This window comes from Hyperoodon ampullatus (assembly GCF_949752795.1).
Source record: "Hyperoodon ampullatus genome assembly, chromosome: 8".
In the NCBI taxonomy this organism is placed as follows: Eukaryota; Metazoa; Chordata; class Mammalia; order Artiodactyla; family Ziphiidae; genus Hyperoodon; species Hyperoodon ampullatus.
The window spans coordinates 60927287-60952613 of NC_136921.1; the positions used below are offsets into that span (position 1 = coordinate 60927287).

At 37.5% G+C, this 25327-nt stretch overlaps 1 protein-coding gene across 1 annotated transcript in view; it reads left to right on the forward strand.

Moving 5' to 3' along the window:
• ARHGAP15 (Rho GTPase activating protein 15) overlaps positions 1-25327 on the forward strand; it is a gene marked incomplete at both ends in the record, with an annotated part of 595418 nt that overhangs the window by 321477 nt on the left and 248614 nt on the right. The window contains one exon of the mRNA XM_079710401.1: positions 15684-15806. Within this exon, the coding sequence (XP_079566527.1) occupies positions 15684-15806 (123 nt within the window). The remainder of the gene's footprint in view (positions 1-15683; positions 15807-25327) is intronic.

A 25327-nucleotide genomic window follows, 5' to 3' on the forward strand; every position in this document is an offset into this window, starting at 1 on the left:
TTATACACTTACTCCAAATTTCTTAAATTATCCATATCTACTTTCTGTTTAGACACATCAGTTTTGTAATTTTTAATTGTTAGCTCCCAAAGGTCCAAAGGACCATCTCTGTTTAATTCACTTTACAGAGTCTAGTGCAAGCTGTAATTTATGGTAATGATGGTGAGAATGATGAAGATGAGGAAGAAAGTGAGGAAAAGGATAAAGATAGTAATATATTTGTGTACATACAAAGACTTGTGACATCATAACATTTAATCCTTACAACATTGCATTGGAGCTTTTGTATCCCTATTATACAGATAAGGAAATTGAGATTCAGGGAAGCCAAGTCACACACTTCCTAAGTGGTGGATCTGGGAGTCAGGATCAGCTCTCTTGCCCAAATGCCTATGCGCTTTCCACCATACATCTTGCTCAGAGTATTCAATTATTAAACATTTTTTTAACTGACTACTGACTCTGTGTCAGCCTTGATTAGTGTATAGGGAACACCCTTAAATTCCAAAGTGCTATGTGAAGATCTGCCTCAGCCCACTCTCATCTTTGACTTCCACATGTATTCCAACAGCAGTTTATTTCATGTGGGCACAAAACTGGCAAAAGAAGTATTTTTGCGAAACTATTATGTGACCAAGAGCACATAATTCTTGGTTGGCCATTCCCTCACAGTGGAGCTCAATTTTCCTTTGCAAGGCCCCACCTTTGATTCACGACTCTGTTCTTCTCTGACTTCTTGAGCCATTACATAAGCCAACACCTGTTTTTGTTGTCAGGAGTGTTTTAAGAGTGAAGTCCACAGGTGTTTTTTCCTTTTCTTTTGTGCCATGCTATAGAGTGAAAAATAGCTAAACTTGCTTTCCATTGGTTCATTTAAGGGAATATTTCCTGATAGAAATTTCCTAACTGAACTCCTTGACACAAATGGGGAGGGAGTCAGATCCTGCTAGAATATTTCCCTTTTACTCTTGGCTGTGCTTTGACAGTTTGAAGGATTAAGGGATAACAATGACAGTAGTTATTGTTATTATCAAGTCTGACCATGTCTTTCTCACCATTCATTGTGTCCCTGTTGGAATAGATGCTGTTGACCACATCTGTTGTGTTATTTAAAGTAGATCTTTAAGTCAAAATAAGGATGTGTGTGTGTTGCCTCATTCTGTGTTTGCTTAATGTTTCCAACCATGTTTTAGAAGTAAATCCCAAATGCTTTTTTGCTAAGTGCATTTTTCTTTTGAGTTTAAACCTATGTGTATTTTAAAGGTCATTTAATCCACGCACTTCCAGTTTCTCTGGTCTTAAATCATCGCTGTATTATTTTTTATACAAGAGGTACTTAATGTCTCAAGAAGCTTTCAGAGACCTTTAAAACCCAAAGACATTTTTCCCCCAAGACCAGAAGTTCTATTTTGTCGAAAGTAAACAAGCTTGAAGAAAATCAAGATCTCAGCCTGTTCAATAGTCCAAAAGTTCGAATTTCAGAGGGGTTGGAACTTGGTGAAATGCATGTTCCCATCCCTAGCTCAATCCTCTTTATTCCCTCTTAGCTTAGGCTGAAACACATGGAGGGGATATCCAGCAGAGGACTCTCCTCAGTGACATCTGTGTCCGGAGGAGTGTCCTGGCAATTGGCAACAGGATCTTCTCCCCACAGGGAATGAGAAGGGTCAAAACCCTAAATAATAATAATCTCTTACAGATTTCAGGTTACCAAAAGTTAAAGAAAAGTATAATAGCAAACACAGCATTGCTACATGTCAAAAGCAAGGCTACTGTAATTTCCCCCCTTGAGGCATGTATTTTTCATATTATTATGCATAATTATGCATATGAATTTAAATATATTTCCAGGGCTTCCCTGGTGGCACAGTGGTTAAGAATCCACCTGCCAGTGCAGGGGACACGGGTTCGAGCCCTGGTCCAGGAATATCCCATGTGCCGCAGAGCAACTAAGCTCGTGCTCCATAACTATTGAGCCTGCGCTCTAGAGCCCATGAGCCACAACTACTGAGCCTGTGTGCCACAACTACTGGAGCCCGCATGCCTAGAGCCTGTGCTCCGCAACAAGAGAAGCCACCACAGTGAGAAGCCTGCGCACCGCAATGAAGAGTAGCCCTCGCTTGCTGCAACTAGAGAAAGCCTGTGCACAGCAACGAAGACCCAATGCAGCCAAAAATAAATAAAATAAAAATAAATAAATTTATAAAAAATATATATATATTTCCATATTCTATTCAAAACTCTTTTTCCAGATATGTAGAATAAAATGAAATTAATTGATGGCAATGACTGCATTAAGATTCAAATCTAAAATTCCTGATCACTGGAAGAATTGGGCTAGTAGTGGGTGCCTAGAGCAACAGACCTGGCTCCTGTAGAACATTCTTCTGGATTTAGGGCAGTTTTTCCAATAAAGTTAAATCTGGGATTAGTGAGACATAAAAGATGTGCTGACAAAAACCCAGAGATGGTGCTTGAGACTTTGGAGAGAATCTTTACCCTGCTTCTTACTCTGTGGCCTAAGGCAAGTGACTTAAACAATTTGGGTGTCTTTTTCCTCATCTCTAAAGTAAGGGGCATTTGGGCTTCCCTGGTGGCACAGTGGTTAAGAATCCTCCTGCCAATGCAGGGGAAATGGGTTCGAGCCCTGGTCCAGGAAGATCCCACATGCTGCAGGGCAACTAAGCCCATGTGCCACAACTACTGAACCTGCACTCTAGAGGCCGCAAGCCACAACTACTGAGCCCGCATGTCACAACTACTGAGCCCGCATGTCACAACTACTGAAGCCTGTGCGCCTAGAGCCCATGCTCTGCAACAAGAGAAGCCACTGCAGTGAGAAGCCTGCGCACTGCAACGAGGAGTAGCCCCCCACTCGCCGCAACTAGAGAAAAGCCCGTGCGCAGCAACGAAGACCCAACGCAGCCAAAAATAAATAAATAAATAATTTTTTTTTTTTCAGTAAGGAGCATTTATTTTATGTTCCCTCAAGTTCATTCCAGATTTAATATTTCATGTTTCCCTGACTCCAACATGAACTGCCCCCAAGAATGGGGTTATCTGATGGTCAAAAACAAGGAAAAGCTTGGCAACTTGATTACAATTAACTCATCTAGGAAAAGAAATAAAATATTCGGGATAATAATTGGATTTTGGCAGAAAGTAAATCTCCTATCACTATTTTTTAATGGAAAGAAGAGTTAATCTGAAGGTGTGACTGGAAAGCAGAAAGCAGTTTCATTTGTCACAGACCTGGGGACCATCGTCTCCATAAAGGACTCCACATAGACTCCAAATAGACAACAAATAAAACAGCGTATATCCTGACCACTTCAAGTGTCACAATGATATGGGTCTTTCTGGGTCTTTTCCTAGTTTTTTCTCCTTCTTTAGCAATGTATGTTATGAATTATGATTATTGCAATGGAGCCAAGTATTCACCGGCTCCAGCTAGATCTTTGTTTAGCAAGCATAAACTCACTGCCAGCTGCAAATTGCAGCTGTCTGTCAGCATTTGTGAGGACAAACCGCTCCACTATCCCGGATCACTTAGCTGTAGACTGCATACTGTGTCCTCAGTTCTGCTCAGCCCACCCTTTGCATTTTCAATACCCTTCCTGTGGGGGAGGGTCTCAGTGGTTTACAAGCGCATTTTGGAGCAAATAGCTTGAAGCTTACATCAAAACGATGCCTCTACTAGAGGGTCCTATCCCAGCAAAACTATTTTGTGAGAGACTGACTGACTCTGGCCTGACATTCCCTGATCTCCGATGTCCTGAAAAAGGCACGGGAGGCTGCCACGCTGACAACCAGCCGTTCTTCAGGACAGAGTGACCCCTGCAGAGAGTGCCAAGAAAATGGGCCCAAGGCCAGGAGCCTGTCTCAGAGCTAGGGAATGTGAGGGTTGAGAAGGCCGTGGCCAAGGGGCCAAGCCAGAGGAAGGACATGGTCCAGGGGGTTGAGTGAGGCCATTCTGCTGGGCCATAGCGTGGACGAGCAGGAGGCAAGGCTCAATGGGACCCTTATCTTGGGAGAAATCCTAGTCTCGAATGTTCAAGTAAACTTGGAACTCTGTCACTTAAGGAGGGGATTTGCACAATGATACATTTTGCTTGTGTAGCATTTGCCAGCCTTCTAAGCAAATTTTTTCCTTCAAATTTCCAGGCATGCTTAGACTGGGGAAGAAGCTGACAGCACCACACCAGATTTAATTAAAGTATTTGTAGACTTAACCAAGTCTTCCCCGTTTTATCATCAGAGTAACTCGTGAGTTCTAAGGATCACTTTTTTAGAGGGTTGACAATTTTAGGAATATTCTGAGAATTATCTCAAGATCGAGGAATACCCTGCTTTCCCTAGGCATTTGCATACAGTAAACTCTGAGCTTTGTAGAGGGTGAAAACTAAGACTGAAGGTTCTTTAGGCCCTGGAATGCTCCTCGTACACTGCAGGAAGCATGAGATATGATCAGCAGTACTTGGGGAAGGTATGCTTTTAGATTTTGTTTAATAATATTTTCAAATAAAAAAATAAATCTGGAATTCTTCCCATTCATGAGGGTATTATGAGAACTGTTCTTTGTTATGTAAGAGTGTTGTTTCAGTAAGAAAAATGTGCCCTCTTGGGAAGAAAGGCACAATGCAAATTCAAATTAGTAATGAAACTGTACAATGTGTAGCATATGGCCAAAGCTGGCCTGAGTCACTCATGGGAGAAAACATTCTAAGACTTGGGAAAAGTCACATCCCTGGTGTGTGTGTGTGTGTAGGGCTGTGTATGTTTGTGGACAGGGGAGCAATGACCCAACATAAACTCTTTCTTTCCCACAACTTAAACATACACACAATACTTAAAATAGTTTCATTCAGGGGTAGAAACCGTGAGAGTCCCAGGATCATTAAACAATAGCAAAGCTCTGTTAGTCCATGATCTTTCCATATTCAAGAGGATTGTAAAATAAAAACAAGACTCTGCAAGAGATTGACATTTTCCAAACGGATAGCAACTTACAGTACAAGAGTATTTGGATTGCTCAGTGCCTTCCGTTCTCTCTGTGCTGCAGTTTGCTGCTTTGTTCATTGTGAAACCTTTTTGCTGGATGTGTTACATGCGATGAGCTTTGGTGTTAAAATAAACAGAGAGGAAGGCTGCAATAATGTATTTCAGTTAGGAAGAAGCACTTGAAAGAAATTGGTTTTGCTATACACATGATGTGAGCCAATCAATAGTGGTTTAGTCTGACAAGCACTGTCAATATCCATTGTCACAGTTCAGAAAGTCTTTAATGGATAGTTCTTCAAAACCCAATGATTTCAACGCATGTTCAAAGTCTTGAAATACACTCTACCTGGCAGAAATTAATCACAGATAAACTCTTGGGGTTGTATACACGTATTTTTTTTAACTGAGAGCGAAATAGCCGTCAATTAAAATGTGTATGTATTAATATATATTAATCATATAAACTAATATAAACTTAATGTATGCAACAGCTAAAGGCATAATCTAATAATACCAGATACATAATAAATGACCAGTAAATGCTGAAAAAATGAGAGGCACTGGAATGGAAGGTGAAGAGTGCACTTTTCATACCACCTGATCTGTTTACTTACTGATTATTACAACCATGATTGTGATACGGGGTAACTCTCATAACCTCACAGTTCATAACAATTGTTAGTTTTTATTGAATGCTTACTATACCCTAGATATTGTGCTGGTGTTTTGCATATATCAGGGTATTTACCTGCTATAACAATCCTTGGTAAGGATAGATATTGTCAGTGCCATTAAACAGATGAGAAAATAGAGGCAAAAAGAACTTATACTGCTTAAATAAGATCTTGCCACTGTTAAGTATCAGAGTTGAAATTCAAAATCCAAAACTGGTAGTATTCAAAAGAGAGAAAAAATGCATGAGAGAGAATGGAGCACACATTTTTGAAAAGGAACAGCATTAGCTGTTAGAAGGGGGCCACATATTAGTGGTTCTTATCTGCCTTCCCCTTAAATGCTGATCCTGAACTTACTCCTATGAAGCAACTAGGAATAATACAAGCAGACTCTGTGGTTGGGTATAGAGAAGAATGAGATTTCTGGTTGGGCTGAGAGAAGAACTAAGGAGTTTGTAGGTGTGAATATATGTGCTTTGAATGTATTGTGAATGTATTGTGGGCCAAGGGTGCATCATCTGTTTTTGAAAAAGGATTGTGTGATGACAGGAATCAAGAACAAGGACTAAGAAATTGAGAGAACTGGCTAGGTCACTAGGCATTTTTGCTTAAAAGGAAGCCCCAATCTCCACCCTATAGCTCTATTTCTATATTCATTCTTATCTTGCTACATTCAGCCACCTGGAGCATGGTGAGTGATCCTTGTATTCACCTTCTGCCCAGTAGCTGAAGAGCTCAATTTGTGTTTATGATGGTTATGGCTCTGTTCAGCCCAGAAGCCACCTTCAGCTGTTCTGACTGACAATCCAGAGAGTATTCAGCTGTCAACACTGTTGCTGTCCTGTGATTCACTAATCTCGCCTAAAGCAACTCATTTTCCCTTTTAGGTCTACAGTGACACATAGCACCTAGAGTAATTTTGTCAGCAGTTCACCTGAAGCAGATGATTTAAGACCTTAGGTTGGAAGTAGTTGACCACAGTGGGAGGCTACTGCCATCTCTCTATGTCCTTAGAACTTTGACAGCATTGCCAAACAGAGAGGCAGGCAGTGGGGCAGGCTAGGCATGCCCAGGGGCTCCAAATCAAACAGCCCTGCATTTGATTTCTGGCTCGGCCACTATTGGCTACTTGGCTTAAGCTCTCTGAACCTCAGATTCCTGATCTGCGGAATAGACAGCAATAAGAGAACCTACCACAATGAATGATTATAAGGACTAAATGAGATATGACATTCTTAGTACAGTTCCTTCTCACACTGGTAGTACTCTACAAACATTAGTCATTATTAATAATACATGTGATTTTTAGATGATCAGATTGACTAGTCGAAATGGAAATTGAGACTGCTTTAAAAGAATCAGTACTATATAGATTATTATATGTAATTATGTAGATGATTATATTTTTAAAATTATAATATTTAGATTGTGAGAAAAGTTAAATATATATATTTATTTAACTTTTCTCACAATCTAAATAAACACTTTATTCCACCACTTCTTAAATATTTATTTTTTTGACTATATATTTTCCTGTCCTGGTTCAAATTTTTTTTTTTTTTTTTTTTTGTGGTACGCAGGCCTCTCACTGCTGTGGCCTCTTCCATTGCGGAGCACAGGCTCCAGACGCGCAGGCTCAGTGGCCATGGCTCATGGGCCCAGCCACTCCGCGGCACGTGGGATCTTACTGGGGCACGAACCCGTGTCCCCTGCATCGGCAGGCGGACTCTCAACCACTGCACCACCAGGGAAGCCCCCCTGGTTCAAATTTTATGTTTGAAAAATTAAGGATACATTGTAAAATATTCTTGATCACACGTAGGGCCAAGAGTTTAGAGATTAAAGAAAAAGCTTCAGAGTTGTTATATATTTCTCCCCCCTATGCCTGCTGAGAATACAGTATCTGTACACACATTTTCACAAAGGTACAAATACATACACGTGCACAAAATACATAGTGATAGCTCTATTTATGTCTGTATGGAGAGAAGATTTTAATACCACCCACCCAATGCAAATACTGCTAAGCATGAGTCAGTATGTAAAGTAAGCATGGAAATTGTCTGATGCTCTTAAATATGAATATTATTTCTTTCTCCAACTTGACTTTTTTTTTCCATAGAAATCTAAGTGTTAATTTCCTAGAATTTTGTCATGCTTCTACCTCTATGGGGGGGAACTGCCATGCCTACAATCCTATTGTTTTGGTTTTTCTTTATTTTGTTCTCTGTTTGTTGACTGATGTTCTCATTCATCTGTAAGGCTGTTCTCATTTGATTTGGCCATGGCCTGTTTTCTATCACTAGGAGAGAACCCATCCCTGTATTTAATATGCAGCCTTTCCTCATGGAAAACATGTTTCTACTTCATGGTGCCCTTTGTCTGGATTGGTGCCGTATGTTATTTTTTTCTTTCTTTCTTTTTTTTCCTTAGTAATTTTACTTTCAAAATCAGTTACAATTTTACTTTCAAAATCAGTTACTGCCTTAGCTTAGTAACCCCTTACTCTATTAGCAAATTTATCAAAGTTTTGAAATAGCTCTCAAGTGACAAAGTTTTACCAACACTACATTAAGTTGTAAGAAGCCAAGATAAAATATGTAGTCAATAGAATATGTCTTGATGATCTGAAACTTTACATCTTATACTGTATCTGTATCTGATTCTGTTTCAGGAAAAAATGTCATCATATGTCTCTACACACACCATAGGTTTTTACTATTTAGGTGTATTCTCTTTTTCTTCTTTCCTTTTTTTGTGAATATGTAGTATTTCCATAACCTTTGATGCAAAAATCTTTTGCAACTCTGGCTTATAGAAAGAAACCAGATAGACTAACAATTGAAAGAAAATTATATTTGTGATGAAATTATTCAATATTTGCAGTACAGTTTTGAAGTTGTCATCATCATCATTATAAACATCCTGAAAGTTATTCTTTAAGTAACTCAATGCTATGCTAAATGCTGTAAAAAGAGTTTAAATATAGTACCCTGACTCACACTATAGAAATGCATTATCAACATAGACACATCTAAGATATATCATGAGCAAAATTAAAATATTAGGTCAGGGCTTCCCTGGTAGTGCAGTGGTTGAGAGTCCGCCTGCTGATGCAGGGGAGACGGGTTCGTGCCCCGGTCCGGGAAGATCCCACATGCCGCGGAGTGGCTGGGCCCGTGAGCCATGGCCACTGAGCCTGCACGTCCAGAGCCTGTGGTCCGCAACAAGAGGGGCCACAACAGTGAGAGGCCCGCGTACCGAAAAAAAAAAAAAATTAGGTCAATACATGAAAAGACAATAAAGAATTTATACATTACTGGAAAAAGCAGTTAATGGCATTTCCATATGGCTGAATTACAGGGCCATGACAGTAAACTGCCAGCTCTTTATTGACACTGAAAATATAAAAATATGATTAGATTTGTCTATTTAAACTAGATAATTTAGCCTAAAAGTAAACATATTTCATTGCATGAATTCTCACTCCTCTTTAAATGAGTTGATAGCATAAATATGAATCATTGGCAAGAGAACGTTTTCATACCCTTTCGTTTCCAACTGATTATTTATTTTATATTTCTACAATATCTAAGTGGGAATTAAGTGGTTAAAATAAAGCATTGCTGTTAAAATGCCCTGCATTCCCTCTTCCAATTATTTCCAGATTTAATCATGATTTGTGTTTCAAGTAAGTCACTTAAAGTTTCAATAACTTAGCTCCTCAGGGGATTGAAATTATGACTTCTGTTTACACTGAGCATGTGAAAAAAAAAGATATTAAATGACCAACAGTACATTTCAGTACATTAAGTCCAGACTTACCCTTTCTGCCCACTGTGACATGGAGTTATGTGCAAAGTTTTGGAGCTCTAAAACCACACTCTGGAGAGAGCAAAGCAGTATTTATTACAGCCTAATGAATTAGGGCAAGCAGATATGCCCTGTAAAAGAATCAGGCAGGAGACTGGGAAGAAACTTAATAAACTTTATTTCTCTATTTTGGGTAAGGTGCTCTTGTTTTAGTAATTTAGAAAGTGGTACAACAGGATAATTCCACATACAAGAAGGTCATATTGGAAAATATGAAAGGAGACAATCAGCACTTTGTTTTGTAATCCGTGTGATGGTTTGAGAAGTGTTTTCGAATCCCTGGGGATGAAGAGCCTGATATAACCCTATTTTGTCATTTCTTTCTGGATTTCCCTCTCCAAACACTGCAGTGCGGTAAGATGATTGCACTAAGCAACTGCCGCCAGTTTTGCTCTGAACATCCTACCAGACTCTCTGTGTTGGGAGCTCTTAGCTGCTAATACAACTATCTATCTACACCTGATGTTGATCCCTATGTAAAACCCCATCAAAAAAGTGACAACAAGTAGCCTAGAAATTTGTTTGTAATAGCATTTCTGAAGGGTAATGACTCTACTTTCCTTTAGCAACATTCTGAAATGTTAGCTCTCCCAGCATTTCCAAATTTAAAAAAATAATAATATTAACAACATGTAATTGTAACATGGGAATACCGCGAGAACAGCAGTTTGGCAGGAAAAGGGGATATTTCAAAATAAGGTCCATAGCAAGAAAAATTCTGGCAGATGCACAATTCTGGATCATATTATCCAAACCGTTGGATTCTGGAAGATTTGAAGGTTTTTCTTTTGTGGTTCCCATCCCTTAATAGAATGGTAGTGGATATTCATCATCTAAATTGTGTTGCTTCCTCCTCCCATTACTAAAGTTGAGAAATAAATATACAAAGGGCATCCATTACAATAAGCATTCCTACCTCTAGAGGTGGTTTTAACACCATAATGGCTGCGTCAGGTATAAAACTTATGTTGGGCTAATGCCTTATTCTCATATGTAATGATATTTATTGAAGATCATCTTGAAAAACCCAGGATCCTAACTATTCTCTGGTGTGAGCAGCTTTAACACCAATTAAATCTTTCCACTTGTTAAGAATGGTGCTTAAAGCTAATGCCTTTGGCCTATGAGTGTGGAGACTTAAACTGCATATTGTTATTCAAAATTCTTACGCTTTGGAAAATAGTCTATTTGTTTGGGCTTGAAAGAAAAGATCACCCATCAGTGGTAAAAAAAAAAAAAAAAAAAGAGGAAGCATAAAGGAAATAAAAGTAAATTCTAGAATACCTGGAAAGCTAATCCAATTCAAGTTAAGTTTTCGTGGAGGTGAAAATATGTAGAATTAAGAATGATTCCTCTGTAAATCAGATTAAATGCTTTGGAATTTAAACCCCTATCTCTTTAGTCTCTTTTCATTTTTGAATAAAAAGTTTAAATGGGAACGGAAAAAAACTGCTCATTGGCTTAACATAAATCTTTAAATTGCAGTAAGCTTCACCCTCAAAAAGTAGTTGAATCTCTGAGGAAAGAGAAAAGGCTGAATTCTATTTTTCATAAATGATGGATTATTGTACCACACTGTGTATTTTCCAGTAAAGTGTCCTTTTATTTGCACTGTGTGATTACAAGTTTCTAAAAGTATGTGTGGGGTCACTTGGGTGCTGTGGGAAAGTGGAAGGAACACTGTTCTGTTAAAATCAGTAGTGAAATCAGAAGCAAACTATGTCCTGATTACCATAGGCATGTGTTTAAATTTTGCTTTCCTTAATTGGTTATGTTGTATTTACTTAAAATGAACAATTTGGCAAGTTTTTCTCCCTTGACAACAGAAAAGCATAAACTGTTTTATAAGTTTGGCTGTTAAAATCAGATTTGTAAACCACAATATTCAAAGAGTTTTATTGCTGTTTACAGGGGTCCAGTGATAGACTTTGCTTTATAACCATGTGCTTTTTACATTTTTAGTTTGTATTTACAGCGCTTTCAAGTTATTTGGTTAATAAAAATTATGCCATATATTATAGTCATCTGTTGACTTTAACTTCTGCGTATCTCTGCGAACAACTTCTGCGAACAAAGTGAGCAGAATGAATGATGGCAAAGGCCTGGCAATTTGACTTGTCATCTGAGGACGATTATTTATGGCATCAGGAAATGGAAGTTGACACTCTAGTCTGTCTCCAGGAAAGTCGTCATTAGAGGCAACTTCGGATAGTTGGGCTATGTTAAAAACTGTGTAATCATATTCAAGACTCTGCTAGTTTCTCAGAATGTATGAGAAAGAAACAAGCTAAAGCATTTTAAAATACACTTTCATTTTTCTTGAAAAACCAGTGCACCTTACATAACATTTCTCACATGTGGAGGCAGAAGTTGGTATTGAATATATATATATATATTTACACTATATGATTAGTTTCATAATCTCACATTTATACCATATGTATGTGTTTTAATTTACAAAGTACTTTTTAATCATATCATATTTACTAGTCCCTAACTGGCAGAAAAAATACCTCTTTTGGCCCTTAATTTCTTGACATTCTATCTTGGAAAATAACAAGATTTTGAGGTGAGACTAGACATAGAAAATGGTAACCTGTGAAAATTTAGATTGATTATTCCATATCATTTCAAAGGCAGACTTGAGACCAGAATTACTGAGGTAGATTTTTCCTGAAGGATAAGTGTCCCTTTAGCTCCCAGTACTAGAACCAGAGCCACGGGGCTTTGATACAGCTGTCAATTGGAGCAGATTATATACGACTGGACCCAGATGAAAGTTGATAGGATAGCATATAAGCACAGTATATTAAGACACTCAGAATGACTCATCCAATCATACAGTTTTGAATCAGTTAATGCCTGACATTCACGGTCCTGTAAAAGCAACTATGGCTTGCATGGGTTTTCAAGGCACTTGCTATTTCTCCAAAATGACCTGAGGTCAGTTCCTCCTCTAAGAACCCTTAGTCTCTTATACTTCAAACTCCTTATCATAATGTATTATTACTATATAGACCATATGCATTTCTATCCACAACAGTTAAATCCAGCACTGCCATGTATTCAGTAGGTGGTCAATGTGTGTATGTGTGTGTGTGTGTGTGTGTGTGTGTGTGTGTATCACCTAGCAGCACTGTCCAAAAATATCTGAGCTATGTGTGTAATTTAAGATCTTCTCATAGCGACATTTTTTTAAGTAACAAGAAATAAGTTTTAATAATATATTATTTTAACAATATATTTTTTAACAAAAATATCCAAAACATTATTATTTCAACCTATGGCACAAGCTGCATTTCAAGTACTCAATAGCTCTGAGTGACTAGTGGCTACCATATTGGACAGCACAGGTCTAAAGCAGTGCTCCTCAAACCCTTTTACGTTCAAATACACAAAATAATGATAATATTTGCATAGCCCACTGGAACAAATAAATAAGACTGCTCATAGCCAACAACAGCTTCCCAGGGGCTCAGGTTGCCTTGGTCCTGCTCAATTACCCAGAGTGCTGAGGGCATCCGTAAATCTCACTCTACATAACCATCCTGTCAGATACAATAGTTGGGACGCTCTGGTCTACAGCAGTGCTTCCCAACCTCTTCAAGTGATAGCCCCATTGACCACCCTCACATGAGAGTGGTTGTACTTTTATAAACAGCTCATTTAATTAATAGATAGCAGATAGATAGACAATAGATAGATCAGATATGTATGTTTTACATATATATTTTATATACATGCTACTTATAGAGAGATATATTATTAAAATAATAGGGTTTTGTTTTGCTTTTCACTGTTGCTTTACATTTTGTCAGTGTGGGAGTAGCCCTTCCACCACCAATAAACAAAAACTGAAGCAGGTCCTATAACTTGTCCCTTCAGTTTAAGGGAATGATTCTCAGCAGGGAGCACTTTTTCCCCCTCTCACCCCAGAAGGCATTTAGCAATGTCTGGAGACATTTTTGATTGTCACAACTGAGGAGAGTGTGCTACTGACATATTGTGGGTGGAGGCCAGGGAGGCTTCTCAACATCCTTATCCTGTACAGAGCAACTCCCTGCAAAAAAAATTTTCTTTTTTGAATATCAATAGTACTAAGATTGAGAACCTTACTTTGAGGTAATATAAGATATTAAGGTCTTATAAGTGGCAAGTACTGTCTCAACTCAGTATTTAATAGTGTATAACCCCATGTGATAATCAAAATTTTGAACTTAATTTAAAATTAAAACTCCACTCTACACTTAGCTAGGAGGAGGGCAGGATGTCTTCCTCTTCTTTTCCTTAGCCTAATACTTCACTCCAACTCCCCATTTTGCTAACACAAGTTTATAACTACTTTGTGGTTAAAGCTAGAGGAAGGAGGTTGCAAAAATATCCTTATTTGACCAGTTATAAGAAAGCTTCTCACACTCTAGGCCAGGCAGAATTTTTAAAGCATACACTCTCCCTTAGGCACTTTTGCGGGTTCCTTGGAGACCCCACTGGGAAAATTTGACTTCAGATCCTCTAATTCAGGCAATTTATTTTCTTCCAGCTGCAGCTCCCTCCTAAATCTCTCTCTTTTTTCTTCTGAGATCCTCAGGAGAGGATAGAATGACTCAAGTAAAGCTCCCCTACAACTGTTAACTTAGTAAAATGTTTTGCACCCAATAGCTACTTAAAAAATTTTAGTTGATTAAAACCATTCTACTTTAAATGACTACGTGAGCTCCTGATGTTTATGTTTTCCTTCCCCTTCCATTCTTTCACCAATACTCCAATACATTAGAATACCAGATAAAAATCCTATGAGACTGGTCCCATATCCAAACTGGACCTTGGACAAGTTACTTAGATTGACTCTTTGACTTAGCTTCTTCATCTCTAAAATGGATGAATTAGTTTATATACTTCAAAAGGTCATTTGAGATTTGATTCAACAAATATTGACTAAACACTAATTCTAAACAGTGTTTGAGGTATTAGGGACACATTAGTGAATAACATTTGTAAAAGTAGATAAAAATCCCTGCCTACATGTAGCTTACATTGCAGTAGAATTAGGTTAAATCATGTTAGGTGCTTAGGAGAATATCAAGCATAAATTACGGTGTCAATACATTTTAGTCATATTATCATTAACCCATCTGAATGATTGGCTTATTCTAAAATATGATTTGAGAGGAAAAGAACCTCTATGTTCCTACTTAAGTGCCACAAATCCTCACATGACGTCAGTAATTAGGTTAAGACAGTGAAGGGCCCACTTACGATCTGTGTCTCAGGTCGTAGAGATAATAAATTCCTATCATTTCAGGAATTATTAATGATAAGAATCATTATTAACAAGTTAGTTAATAAAGTCATTAATAATAAGATAACTTGAATGTATTTAGACTCCATGCTTAATGAAGGTACAGACCTTAAGTGTTACGTTCATCATTGAATTCACAGCGTTTAGCATGGGATGTGATAATCAGTAGACATTCAGCAAATATTTGCTTAGGAAATGAATTTGATGCACACCTAACTTTGAATATAACAGTGAGGCTAGGAAACTGAGGATGGGGGACTGATGAAGACATGGCAGAAGTTTGAGGCAATATGTGTTACAGAATTTCACCTAGTGGTAATTTCACACAAATAAGAAGAGTAAGAAATATCTGCTTTCTGAAAAAGAAATCACTTTGGGTTAACTTGATAAAGAAAATTGATGAAATTATTTGGGCAAGCAGGATCTTTGAAAATGCCTACATTTCCTACAGGCAGTATATAATCACAATTAATTGAAATTAACCAGAGCTTTTTAATCTCTAAGTTAGATGAACTTTTCTGCAATTTTGTGTATGGATACAGTTTGGTGGAATTATACAGATAAAGATTATTGTGGTAAATATGAGGAAATGAATGTGAAAATAAATTGTGAAAATATGGAGCTAACCACATTCTCATTACACATGCATGTTGCAACAGAGCTAATATTTTCATATGGGCAAATTTTTACTCCTATGCCCTGTCTAAGCAGAAGGGCCTGAGCTATTAATTCAGGTAGTTGTCCCATAACTACTATTTTCTATTCATATTTGCATAAAGTAATAATCATAAAGGAAAAATTTACTGAAAGCCTCTGACTTTTTTTTTAATCTCCAGTGTTCAGACTGCATCATAGTGCTTCTGATACAAGCGACAAAAACCGAGTTAAAAGCAGATTAAAGAAGTTTATTACCCGAAGACCTTCCCTGAAAACTCTGCAAGAAAAAGGACTTATTAAAGGTATAGAGCATTTTATACTTTTACTGTAACAGTGATAAATAAATGTGCCTCTGTGTCCATAGTTATTCAGCTCTAAAGGAGTATTAAGATATTTTACTCTTTTTAGGTTGCTTATTAAACGTTCTGCTCTATAACAGAGGAAAAAATAGTTGTCCAGAAAACTAATCCTCAGAAAATAAAGGTTGTATCAGAGGATCATTGAAAAAAAACACCTAGTTTTGCCCTCAGAGGATCTGGGCTCTGGACCAGGAGCCGAGAAGAAGTATCCTGGTGACCCATCAGAATGATCCCATGTCCCCACGTGCCTGGACAATCCTAGTTATACCTATTGTCCCAGAATACTTAGTAACAGCAGCCCTTTTCATTCTCAGATGAGTCCTCATTTGTATAATAAGTTATCTGATCATGTAGTCATAGTCTGAAGTAAATGAGAGGAAGAAAGTGCTAGGAAGAAAGTCCAAGCTAAACCAGTGTCATGAAAACGTACAGATTTGAGAGCTGGAGAACCTAGAACTCAATCTAAACTGAAATAAGCAGGTACTTTTGCAAATATATCTAAAGTATATAAAATATCCTAGACCAGCCCAGCCACCAGAATAAAAAAACACTCTGGCAAGAGACTGTAATTGGAATTCAGACCTTGGTTCTACCACTCACTAATATGGACATTGAACAAGTTATGATCTCTGAGCCTCAGATACTTCTTCTGTTAAATGGGTATACTTATACCCACCACCGAGAGGACCACTAAAACAAATAAATGAGATAATCCATTTAAAGGATTTAACAGAGTTTCTGGAACATAATTATTCAAGAAATGTCCTCTGCTATTATTAATGCTATTATTATTCATTACTGTTGTTATTACCAGTAGTATACCATATAGATGAAAGGATAGATGGACAGATAAAACCAGTGATGTAGATTTCTATAACTGGAAATCATCACTTAGATCACACAGGCAAATATATTATTTTCCTAAGAAGAAAACATGCATCAAGTCCATTATTCTCTCTGGTTCTCAAATTTTCTAACTGATGCATATGTTTTGAAAGTTAAATACAAGAAAGAGTTTGAAAAGAATTTGGGCTAAAATGAAGTCCTAAAATAAACTTTGAGAACAAAGTTGAAAGACTGATCCTTATAGAAATCAAAAAGTGATTTAATATGCAATTATTTCTCAGGAACAGGACAAAGCAGATAATATTTTCAGCACTACTTAGAATGAGAATTATTTCAATAGTTTAGACTAACTGTTTGACCTATCAATTTCAGTCCACTTTAAAAGAGGTGAACATATCACAAAAATCATCTAGCATTCTGAACCAATTGTGAAAGGTGAAATTCTATGCAGCATGAACATACCTATCACTAATAGAATGGAAAATTCTTAGAATGTAAGCATTTGGAAGTAGAACTCGAACATGCTTTAAATCAATCTTAGCTCAGACTTTTACTCTCTGAAGTGTCCTTTTCAGTGGACAGCATTTGGTCCTCTATGATCCAACTTGATATAGTAATACAGTAGTACCTTCAATTCTGCCTTCGAATTTATCCCCTAGATTAAAAGTTTCTAAGAAAGGATTCAGTAGCATGTTACCTGCCATCCTGACAAAATATAAAACCAGATAAGTAGCCCAAACAATCCCAATCTGACATAAAGTCCAAATTTTTCATGACTGTGGCAAAATAAAAGGGGTTTTAATTCAGTGGCACAGTCTGGCCCCAGTCAAAATGCTAAAGAATTAATAACCATAGTGCTCTAGAATTGGTCTCGGAAAGCAGCAGAGAAACCGGATGCCTGATGCAGTTTTCATACTGATGTAATGGAACCACTGAACACACTCCAATGATACATTTCCTATCTTAGAGCTCCATTACATTTTCACCATAGCTGACCAATGAGTCAGTATTCATTAGTAGGGCTATGGAAAATCTATGTGAAATTCCAATTTGATAAGCTTCCATTGTTGTCTTCAGTGGAATTTTCTTCCAAATACAGTTCAAGTTATGCAAATATAGTCACTTCTTGGGCTTGTTTCAGTTTTAACTGTGAATTTTTTGTAAGGCTTCTTCTGAGACTTTTTTTTTAACCGAGTAGAAAGGATTAAACCAATTTTTAAAAAACGCAGGCCTAGTCAAATTTAGTACTTTAAGTCCATTTTCTTAGCACATCTAAGGCAAAGACTTAGGAAAAGCCAATGAAATCAGTGTTTCTGGTTGGTTATGAAAACTCACATAACATAAATTAATGATTAACAGTTAAATATTTAATTTCTCCAAGTAAAATGACTTAACTCTTTCAAGAGAAGAATTATTTAGAAAGAGGGATAATGCCTTTAAATTTATTCTGCAGTGCATTTGCCCAAAGAATATATATCAAATTCTTTAAACTGTCTAATTTTCCACATGTGGAATAAAGGCCTCCACTACCAAGGTTTGGGAAAGCTGTACGTGGTGTTTTGCGTCTTACAAGTGTGCTTCCTGATACCTGGCGGGGGGGCTTGACAAGGCCACAGACACTTTTCAAAGTGTTTACTCTTTTTTTTTTTTTTTTAATAAATTTATTTATTTATTTATTTTTGGCTGAGTTGGGTCTTTGTTGCTGTGCGCGGGCTTTCTTTAGTTGCGGCGAGCGGGGGCTACTCTTCGTTGCAGTGCACGGGCTTCTCATTGCAGAGATTTCTCTTGTTGCGGCGCACGGGCTCTAGGTGTGCAGGCTTCAGTAGTTGTGTCTCGCAGGCTCTAGAGCGCAGGCTCAGAAGTTGTGGCACACAGGCTTAGTTGCTCCGCGGCATGTGCGATCTTCTCGGATCAGGACTCGAACCCATGTCCCCTGCATTGGCAGGCGGATTCTTAACCACTGCACCACCAGGGAAGCCCCAAAGTGTTTACTCTTTTATGTAATGTTCCCAACAGACTGAGAGGCCTGAGTTTTGAATTCAGCCAGCCTTCGTTGAGCCCTCACTGTGGGGCAGGAAAGGCTGTGTTTTATGGACTTTAAATGCCCAGCAGAACTATATTCACAAAGTACTTTATGTGAAAAGAAAACTGTCCCAGTATCACACAGTCTAAGCTCAGTCACAAAGCCTTTCTTCAAAACCTGTTTTTAGGACTCACGGAGACCTAGCCAATATGTGATTTCTTTGGCTAGGTTTTAGATCTGGAAACAGTCTCTTGATTGGGGCTGCATTTCCTGATTTCTTTAATATGACTAATGAGAAGGGTACATTGTGATGCCAAAAAGGGGCCAGCAGATAATTCTGAATGATCACCCAGTGGAAGGAAATCGTAATAGCTCAGGTGGGCGTTGCAATCATTGTGTCATTGCAGTGGTAGCTTCTGAAAAGCTTTCAATTTCTCCAAGTGCTTTCACATTTGCCAAGGGAATGGCAAGAGCTTTTTAAAAGTATGAGTTTATTACATTGAGCCTCTCATAGAAAACAAAACTCCAATCAGTATAATATGTAAATTATAAGGAAGAGGGTACATTTTAGGGTGGTAGGTGTGCTTATACATGTCCTCTACTTGCTTTTGGAACTGAGATAATAGCTCTTTAGCATCAACCAAACTACCTTACGTAATCTTTCAAATGGCAGCATTGACATCCAAGAACAGAAAACACTTGGCAGTGCAATTTTTAGAAAAGATAACAATTGGTTGGTTTTTAGGAGCAACTAGTGTTTCCTTATATCAAAATGATAGAGTTAGAAAGTACTGTATATTTAGAAAGTGGTTTCTTTCATCTTTGTATGGACAAAACCATACTGGATGATATTAGTAGAAATTGAGAGTAATGCTGCACTACTTATATTTTTTACTCAGTATATTGTAAAGGAAACAACCAGTCTGAGGATAAAATAGTATGCCTCCAGGATTTATGATGAAAAGCAGTGTTTTCCTGCCTTACCCCAGTTTTCTTTCTTGCAGTGCACCATTTGGAATGGTTTCTGTTCGCAGTTCTTCTGGTGGCTGCCTCCCTATCTTATGTTATTGTTATTTGGGGTATAGATTTTTGTCAATATCTTTCTTATCTGTCATGTTTTAATATCTTTATTTATAAAGCTTAGACATTACCTCAGATTTATTTTACAATGAATCTTAATTAAACTAGACTTCATCTACCTGGCCCTCTCTTCCCCAAATACTCAAATATAGCTGGTCTTGCTGTTACTGTTGGCTTCCTCTGAAACATCCAACATACTTGAACCTCTATTTATTGTTCTATTAACCATAGAAAATTGAGACAATGCATCCATTGGCAAGATGAGAAGCATAGTGTCCTTTTCCCCTTTCATCTCCTCTGCCTTTGCTATTGAGTATTCTACATTTTGAAATTTTATATTATTTCACTGGTTTCTGTAATTATGACTTATTTATAGGTTGACTCTAAAAGCAGAAAACCAAAAAAACAGCGTTCGTGTGATTATGATTAGGTAAGGCTGCTTACTGCAGCACCAGGTATTAGACTTCCTTCCCTTTTCTTACAATATCATGACTCTGTGACCCTCAAAGAGAAATGCCCCTTGATCCTGGTGAAAAAGATTCTCCTTTCTTTTACATTTGAAGGTTATATTAGTAAGTTTATGTTGTTTCACAACCACAATCAAGTCTTCTATTACACCGCCCCGCATATTTTGAATCTAAATGTGAAAAAAAAACAGTCAGTCATGAGCATTTACTTCATATTTATCATGTAAATATTATGGAATTTTTCCCCAGGTGATTTGCCAGATTGGATTAATTTATCCATGGGTACAATGCTATGCCATATCGGCCACACATATTATAATGTTCTTATTTTTAAAGCTTATGCTTCATCATTTGCTTATAATCATGCTGTTGTTTAGTTTGATATACTTTTGGATTGTGAATTTCTTATACAGATGTTTTTTCCCCCAGAGTTTTATTTTTTATTGCTTTCTGAGCCTTTACATCCTCAAAGGCTTTAATCCTCTCAATTAAACATTCTATATACTTTAGTCTGTGACTCCCTGGTTTTTAACCCAGAATGTTTTCTAAAGTCCTTCCATCATCCTACTTCATTTGTATTGGTTGCTTTCCAGGCTTCACCTTTATCACCCTGTGATTTCCTTTCACTGATCTTCTGAGTTGTATTCACTGTCTTCTGAATCACATGGCTTTTCTTTCTTGCTTTAGTTTCTTCTATTTCTATGTAACTCCAGTAACTCATTTAGGAAACATGAGAACTTGACTGCTTAAAAATATCTTCAGGATGCAGGCACACTTAATCAATAGTTTAGTTGGGCATAAAATCCTGTTGCCTCTAGAATACAGAGTTGCAGCTTCCATTCTTACTCTTGTTACTTTAAATTTTTTTTCTTTCAGAATCATTGAGGGATTTTTTTGTTTTTGGTTTTTGTTTGTCTTTGAGATTCTGTAATCGAGATAATGTATATTGGCAGAATTTTTAAAATTTATTCTGCTTGGCACTCAACTTGAAGAGCAATGACTCTTTGGCTCTGGAATTTTTTCTCTTTATTATTATGTTAATAAGTTTCTCCCATCAGTTTTCTCTATTTCCTCTTTTGTGATCTTTATGATGTGAGTATTAGACCTACAGGATTGATTTTTCTCATGTTCTGAAAGAATTCTCAGTTTGATCCCCCCTTTTTAAAAAAATTTTCATTTATTTATTTATTTATTTATGGCTGTGTCGGGTCTTCGTTGCTGCAGGCAGGCTCTCTCTAGTTGCAGTGAACGAGGACTCTGTTGCAGTGCGCGGGCTTCTCATTGCGGTGGCTTCTCTTGTTGTGGAGCACGGGCTCTAGGTGCGTGGGCTTCAGTAGTTGTGGCACATGGGCTCAGTAGTTGTGGCTCACGGGCTCTAGAGCACAGGCTCAGTAGTTGTGGCACACAGGCTTAGTTGCTCCGTGGCATGTGGGATCTTCCCGGACCAGGGCTCGAACCCGTGTCCCCTGCATTGGCAGGAGGATTCTTAACCTTTGCGCCACCAGGGAAGTGCCCCCCCTCCACCTTTATATTAATTTATTTTTACTTAAGCAATTATATTTTCAATTTTCTAGCTGTCTTTCTTATTCTCTGTTCTTTCTTGCATGCAAGAAACATGCTATGAAGGCAAAAATTTTGTTTCACCATGCTACTCCCATTCCCAATAGTGAGGATGGCACTTAGCACTCAATAAACATTAATTAATTGAATAAGTGAGAAAACAGAAAATAGATTATATTTTTTTCTAACTTATCTAAGGATATAAATTAAAATTTGTTGTTTTGTACTTTTAGGTTTTTTTTTTTTTTTTTTTTTGTGGTACGCGGGCCTCTCACTGTTGTGGCCTCTCCCATTGCGGAGCACAAGGCTCCGGACGCGCAGGCTCAGCGGCCATGGCTCACGGGCCCCGCCGCTCCGTGGCATGTGGGATCTTCCCGGACCGGGGCACGAACCTGTGTCCCCTGCATTGGCAGGCGGACTCTCAACCACTGCGCCACCAGGGAAGCCCCTACGTTTTTTTATTTTAAAATTTTCTCTACTTTGAATCATCAATTTCATCTGGTTCCTTTCGTTCATATATTTTTCTCATTCTATTTGCATCACATTAGTGACTTGACTCAAATATCTGGTGGGCCGTGGTTATCCATTCTTATTACAGAATGAGGCTCCAAAAAGATAAGCTGGAACTCTGCATACATGGGTAGAGGTAGCTTGTCAATGATATGTTTTTGCTGTAGGGTGACTATAGGGACTACCACACCTGTCTCAAATATCAAATATTTCCATTGGATACCGTATGCCTTATACACTCTTGATAAACTGAATCAGGCTTTATAGAATTTTTTGTGGTGATAGAAAATTTTCAGCTCTATTTTACAATTAAGAAAATTGAATTTATTTGAAAGTAGAGCAGCTTTAGAATGTGACTAATCTAAGTTTAAAGGTAGATCCTATCATTTACCAGCTATATAATTTAATATTTGGTTATCAACTTCTTGATATACAAAATTTATATCATAAAAGTTAAATGAAATGATATATGTAAAGAATCTCACACAGTGCCCAGCTTATCTTAACCATTTAGCAACTCACTCCCTCCCTTCTTTCCTTCTGTCTTTGCTTCATTGTTTTCATCTTTCTTTCTTTCCTTTCTTTCCTGCTTCTTTCTTTTCTTACTTATGTTTATGGAGGAAATCATGGCCAAGATGACCCTAGGAAACCATTCTCCCAAGTATTCTTTGAATGTATGAGAAATCAATCCAAACAAGTGTCAAGGAAAGGCAGCAGTAACTCACTTACTTTAAGGAAAGTATAAAGATCATTCGCAGTTGTCTCATATTTATCTTTTTTGGTAATTTGTATCATGGTACTCTTTATACACAAATGGGCATGAGCTCATTTTCTTTCCTATCTACACCCATTTACATGGTGTCTTCTAATTGCTAGAATGCTTAATAATTACCCACACAACTAATTATTTAAGGTTTTTGTCATATGAGAAAATAATGTCCTTTAAATCACAGTACTTTTGTAAAAGATGTCAATTATATTGAGAAGTAAAGAAAGCTTTGCTATCCAAGTTTCAGGTACAAGTTATCAGCCATAAAGTTTCCACAGTTATGTTTATGAATAGCAAAATCATTAAGAGGAAAGTATTTTTTAAATAATTTGTTAGAACTAATGTATGACAAAGTAACCTTCCTGTCACATCATTAATTTAAGCAAAATATATATGCACAACACTGCAATATACCTTTGAGTAGAGGTATGCTCCAACTTGCCACTTTATCAGTGTTAGTCTAAGAATAATTATATTTGAATTTATGTACTGGGGCATGGGTCTATCATTGCTTGGGCCTGAAATACTCTCACAACTGCCACAATGTGCATTAATGTGCTTAAAAATATGTTGTAAATCTTCTTTTCTTTAAACTTCTTTATGGTTCATAATTGAACTGTGATCCTTACGTGTGAGCTGTGTCATGATTTAATATTAACCAAAATTAATAGCCAACCTTAAGCTGCTTTATCTTGACCTATAAGCTTCCTGGTTCCTCTGCCTTTAGAGTTCCCAGGCAATTTCTGTTATTTAAAGGCTCTTGGGAGCTAATGTGTTGGTAACAGAGTACCATATAGCTAGCTTTTGTTCAATAATAAAACACAGGTCACCATGAAAGGTGACAAATGTTGAGAAAAAAGTGCACCTGGGTAGCAGGTTAAGCCCATGTCTTTTAAAAGCCTGTTATCCAGGGAGGAAATGATCCTGATATTATGAGATATTAAAATCAAAATAACTTTAGAACAACAGGAGAAAAATGAGGTCCAGAAATGGGAGTGAATTAGGTAAGCAGGAAAAGAATGAGCCAGAATAATAAATTGGTTTCCCTGAGGTTCAAGAACTTATTTTCTTATGGAGGGAGACCTTTTCACACAGGATTAGTTAGAATATATTATTTGAGATGGTGACTTATATATACTTGATTTTTAGTACCTACAAAATGGTTTTACCAGTAATTTCCTGGTATAACCTACTATATTTTGTATATTTGCAAATAATAATATTTTCTATTATTGTTATTTTTTCTTCCTTTAAATTATATTACTTTCCCTTTGTGTCAAGTTCTCAAGATCTTTGTGTTTTTTTAGGTAAAAGAAAGTTCCAGATAATAGGCATAAACCATAAAGCTGACTGGATTCCTGGTAACAGGCATGCTAAATGCTGAGAATATAAAATGAATAAGACCCAGTTGATTTGAAACCAGCATATTGGCATTTTGTTGTTAGCCAGTGGCCTCTAAAACCCATGTTAATTCTTGCCCTGGCAGTAGATGCTGGTTTTATTCATTCCATGGACTATCTATCATTAAAAGATTGTCCAGAGTTTTGGCATGCTCTACAGGGTTAGTCTAATCCTAGTGCCAGTTCAAAATACTGTCTTTAAGCCTTCCAGTTAAAGGACTGACAAGTTTCCTTAAAATAAGAAGAAATCAGCATGAGTGCCAGTAAGGAAACAGTAACAGGTAGAGACAGGTTTTGTTTCATAATAAACCATGTTTTAAGCATGCTCTAACTCAAATTGTGTGTGTGTGTGTGTGTGTATGTGTAGACTGTATAAAGGCTAGGAAACCTCCCCTCCCCATCCCTGACATTGCACCAGCCCAAGTTTATATGCTTTCTGAAGCATATCCTCAACTAGTTGCAGATGACCAGAAGTCAGGCCAATGTGATATTTCCTTCCTGTGCCAGGAGGCTGCTGCACTGCCCTCTGGAGAGGTGGTCTATGACCCGTTCAATCCTCTAATCACATCCTAAATCTTTCCTCCATGAAACCACCTGAAGAGAAGAAAAAGATGTAGGGCTCTCCTCAGTGTTCACAAGAATCCCCTTTTTAAAGGTTAGCATTTATTATTGATACCCTGCTGTTTTCCAGCAGGTGTTCTCGTACCACATAGTTCCCTCATGACTCCTAAACCCAGCTCACAGGCAGTGGAAGATTCTTCAGCTTAATTCTTGTTAGCTTTTCAGCGCCTCGGTAGACTATACGAACT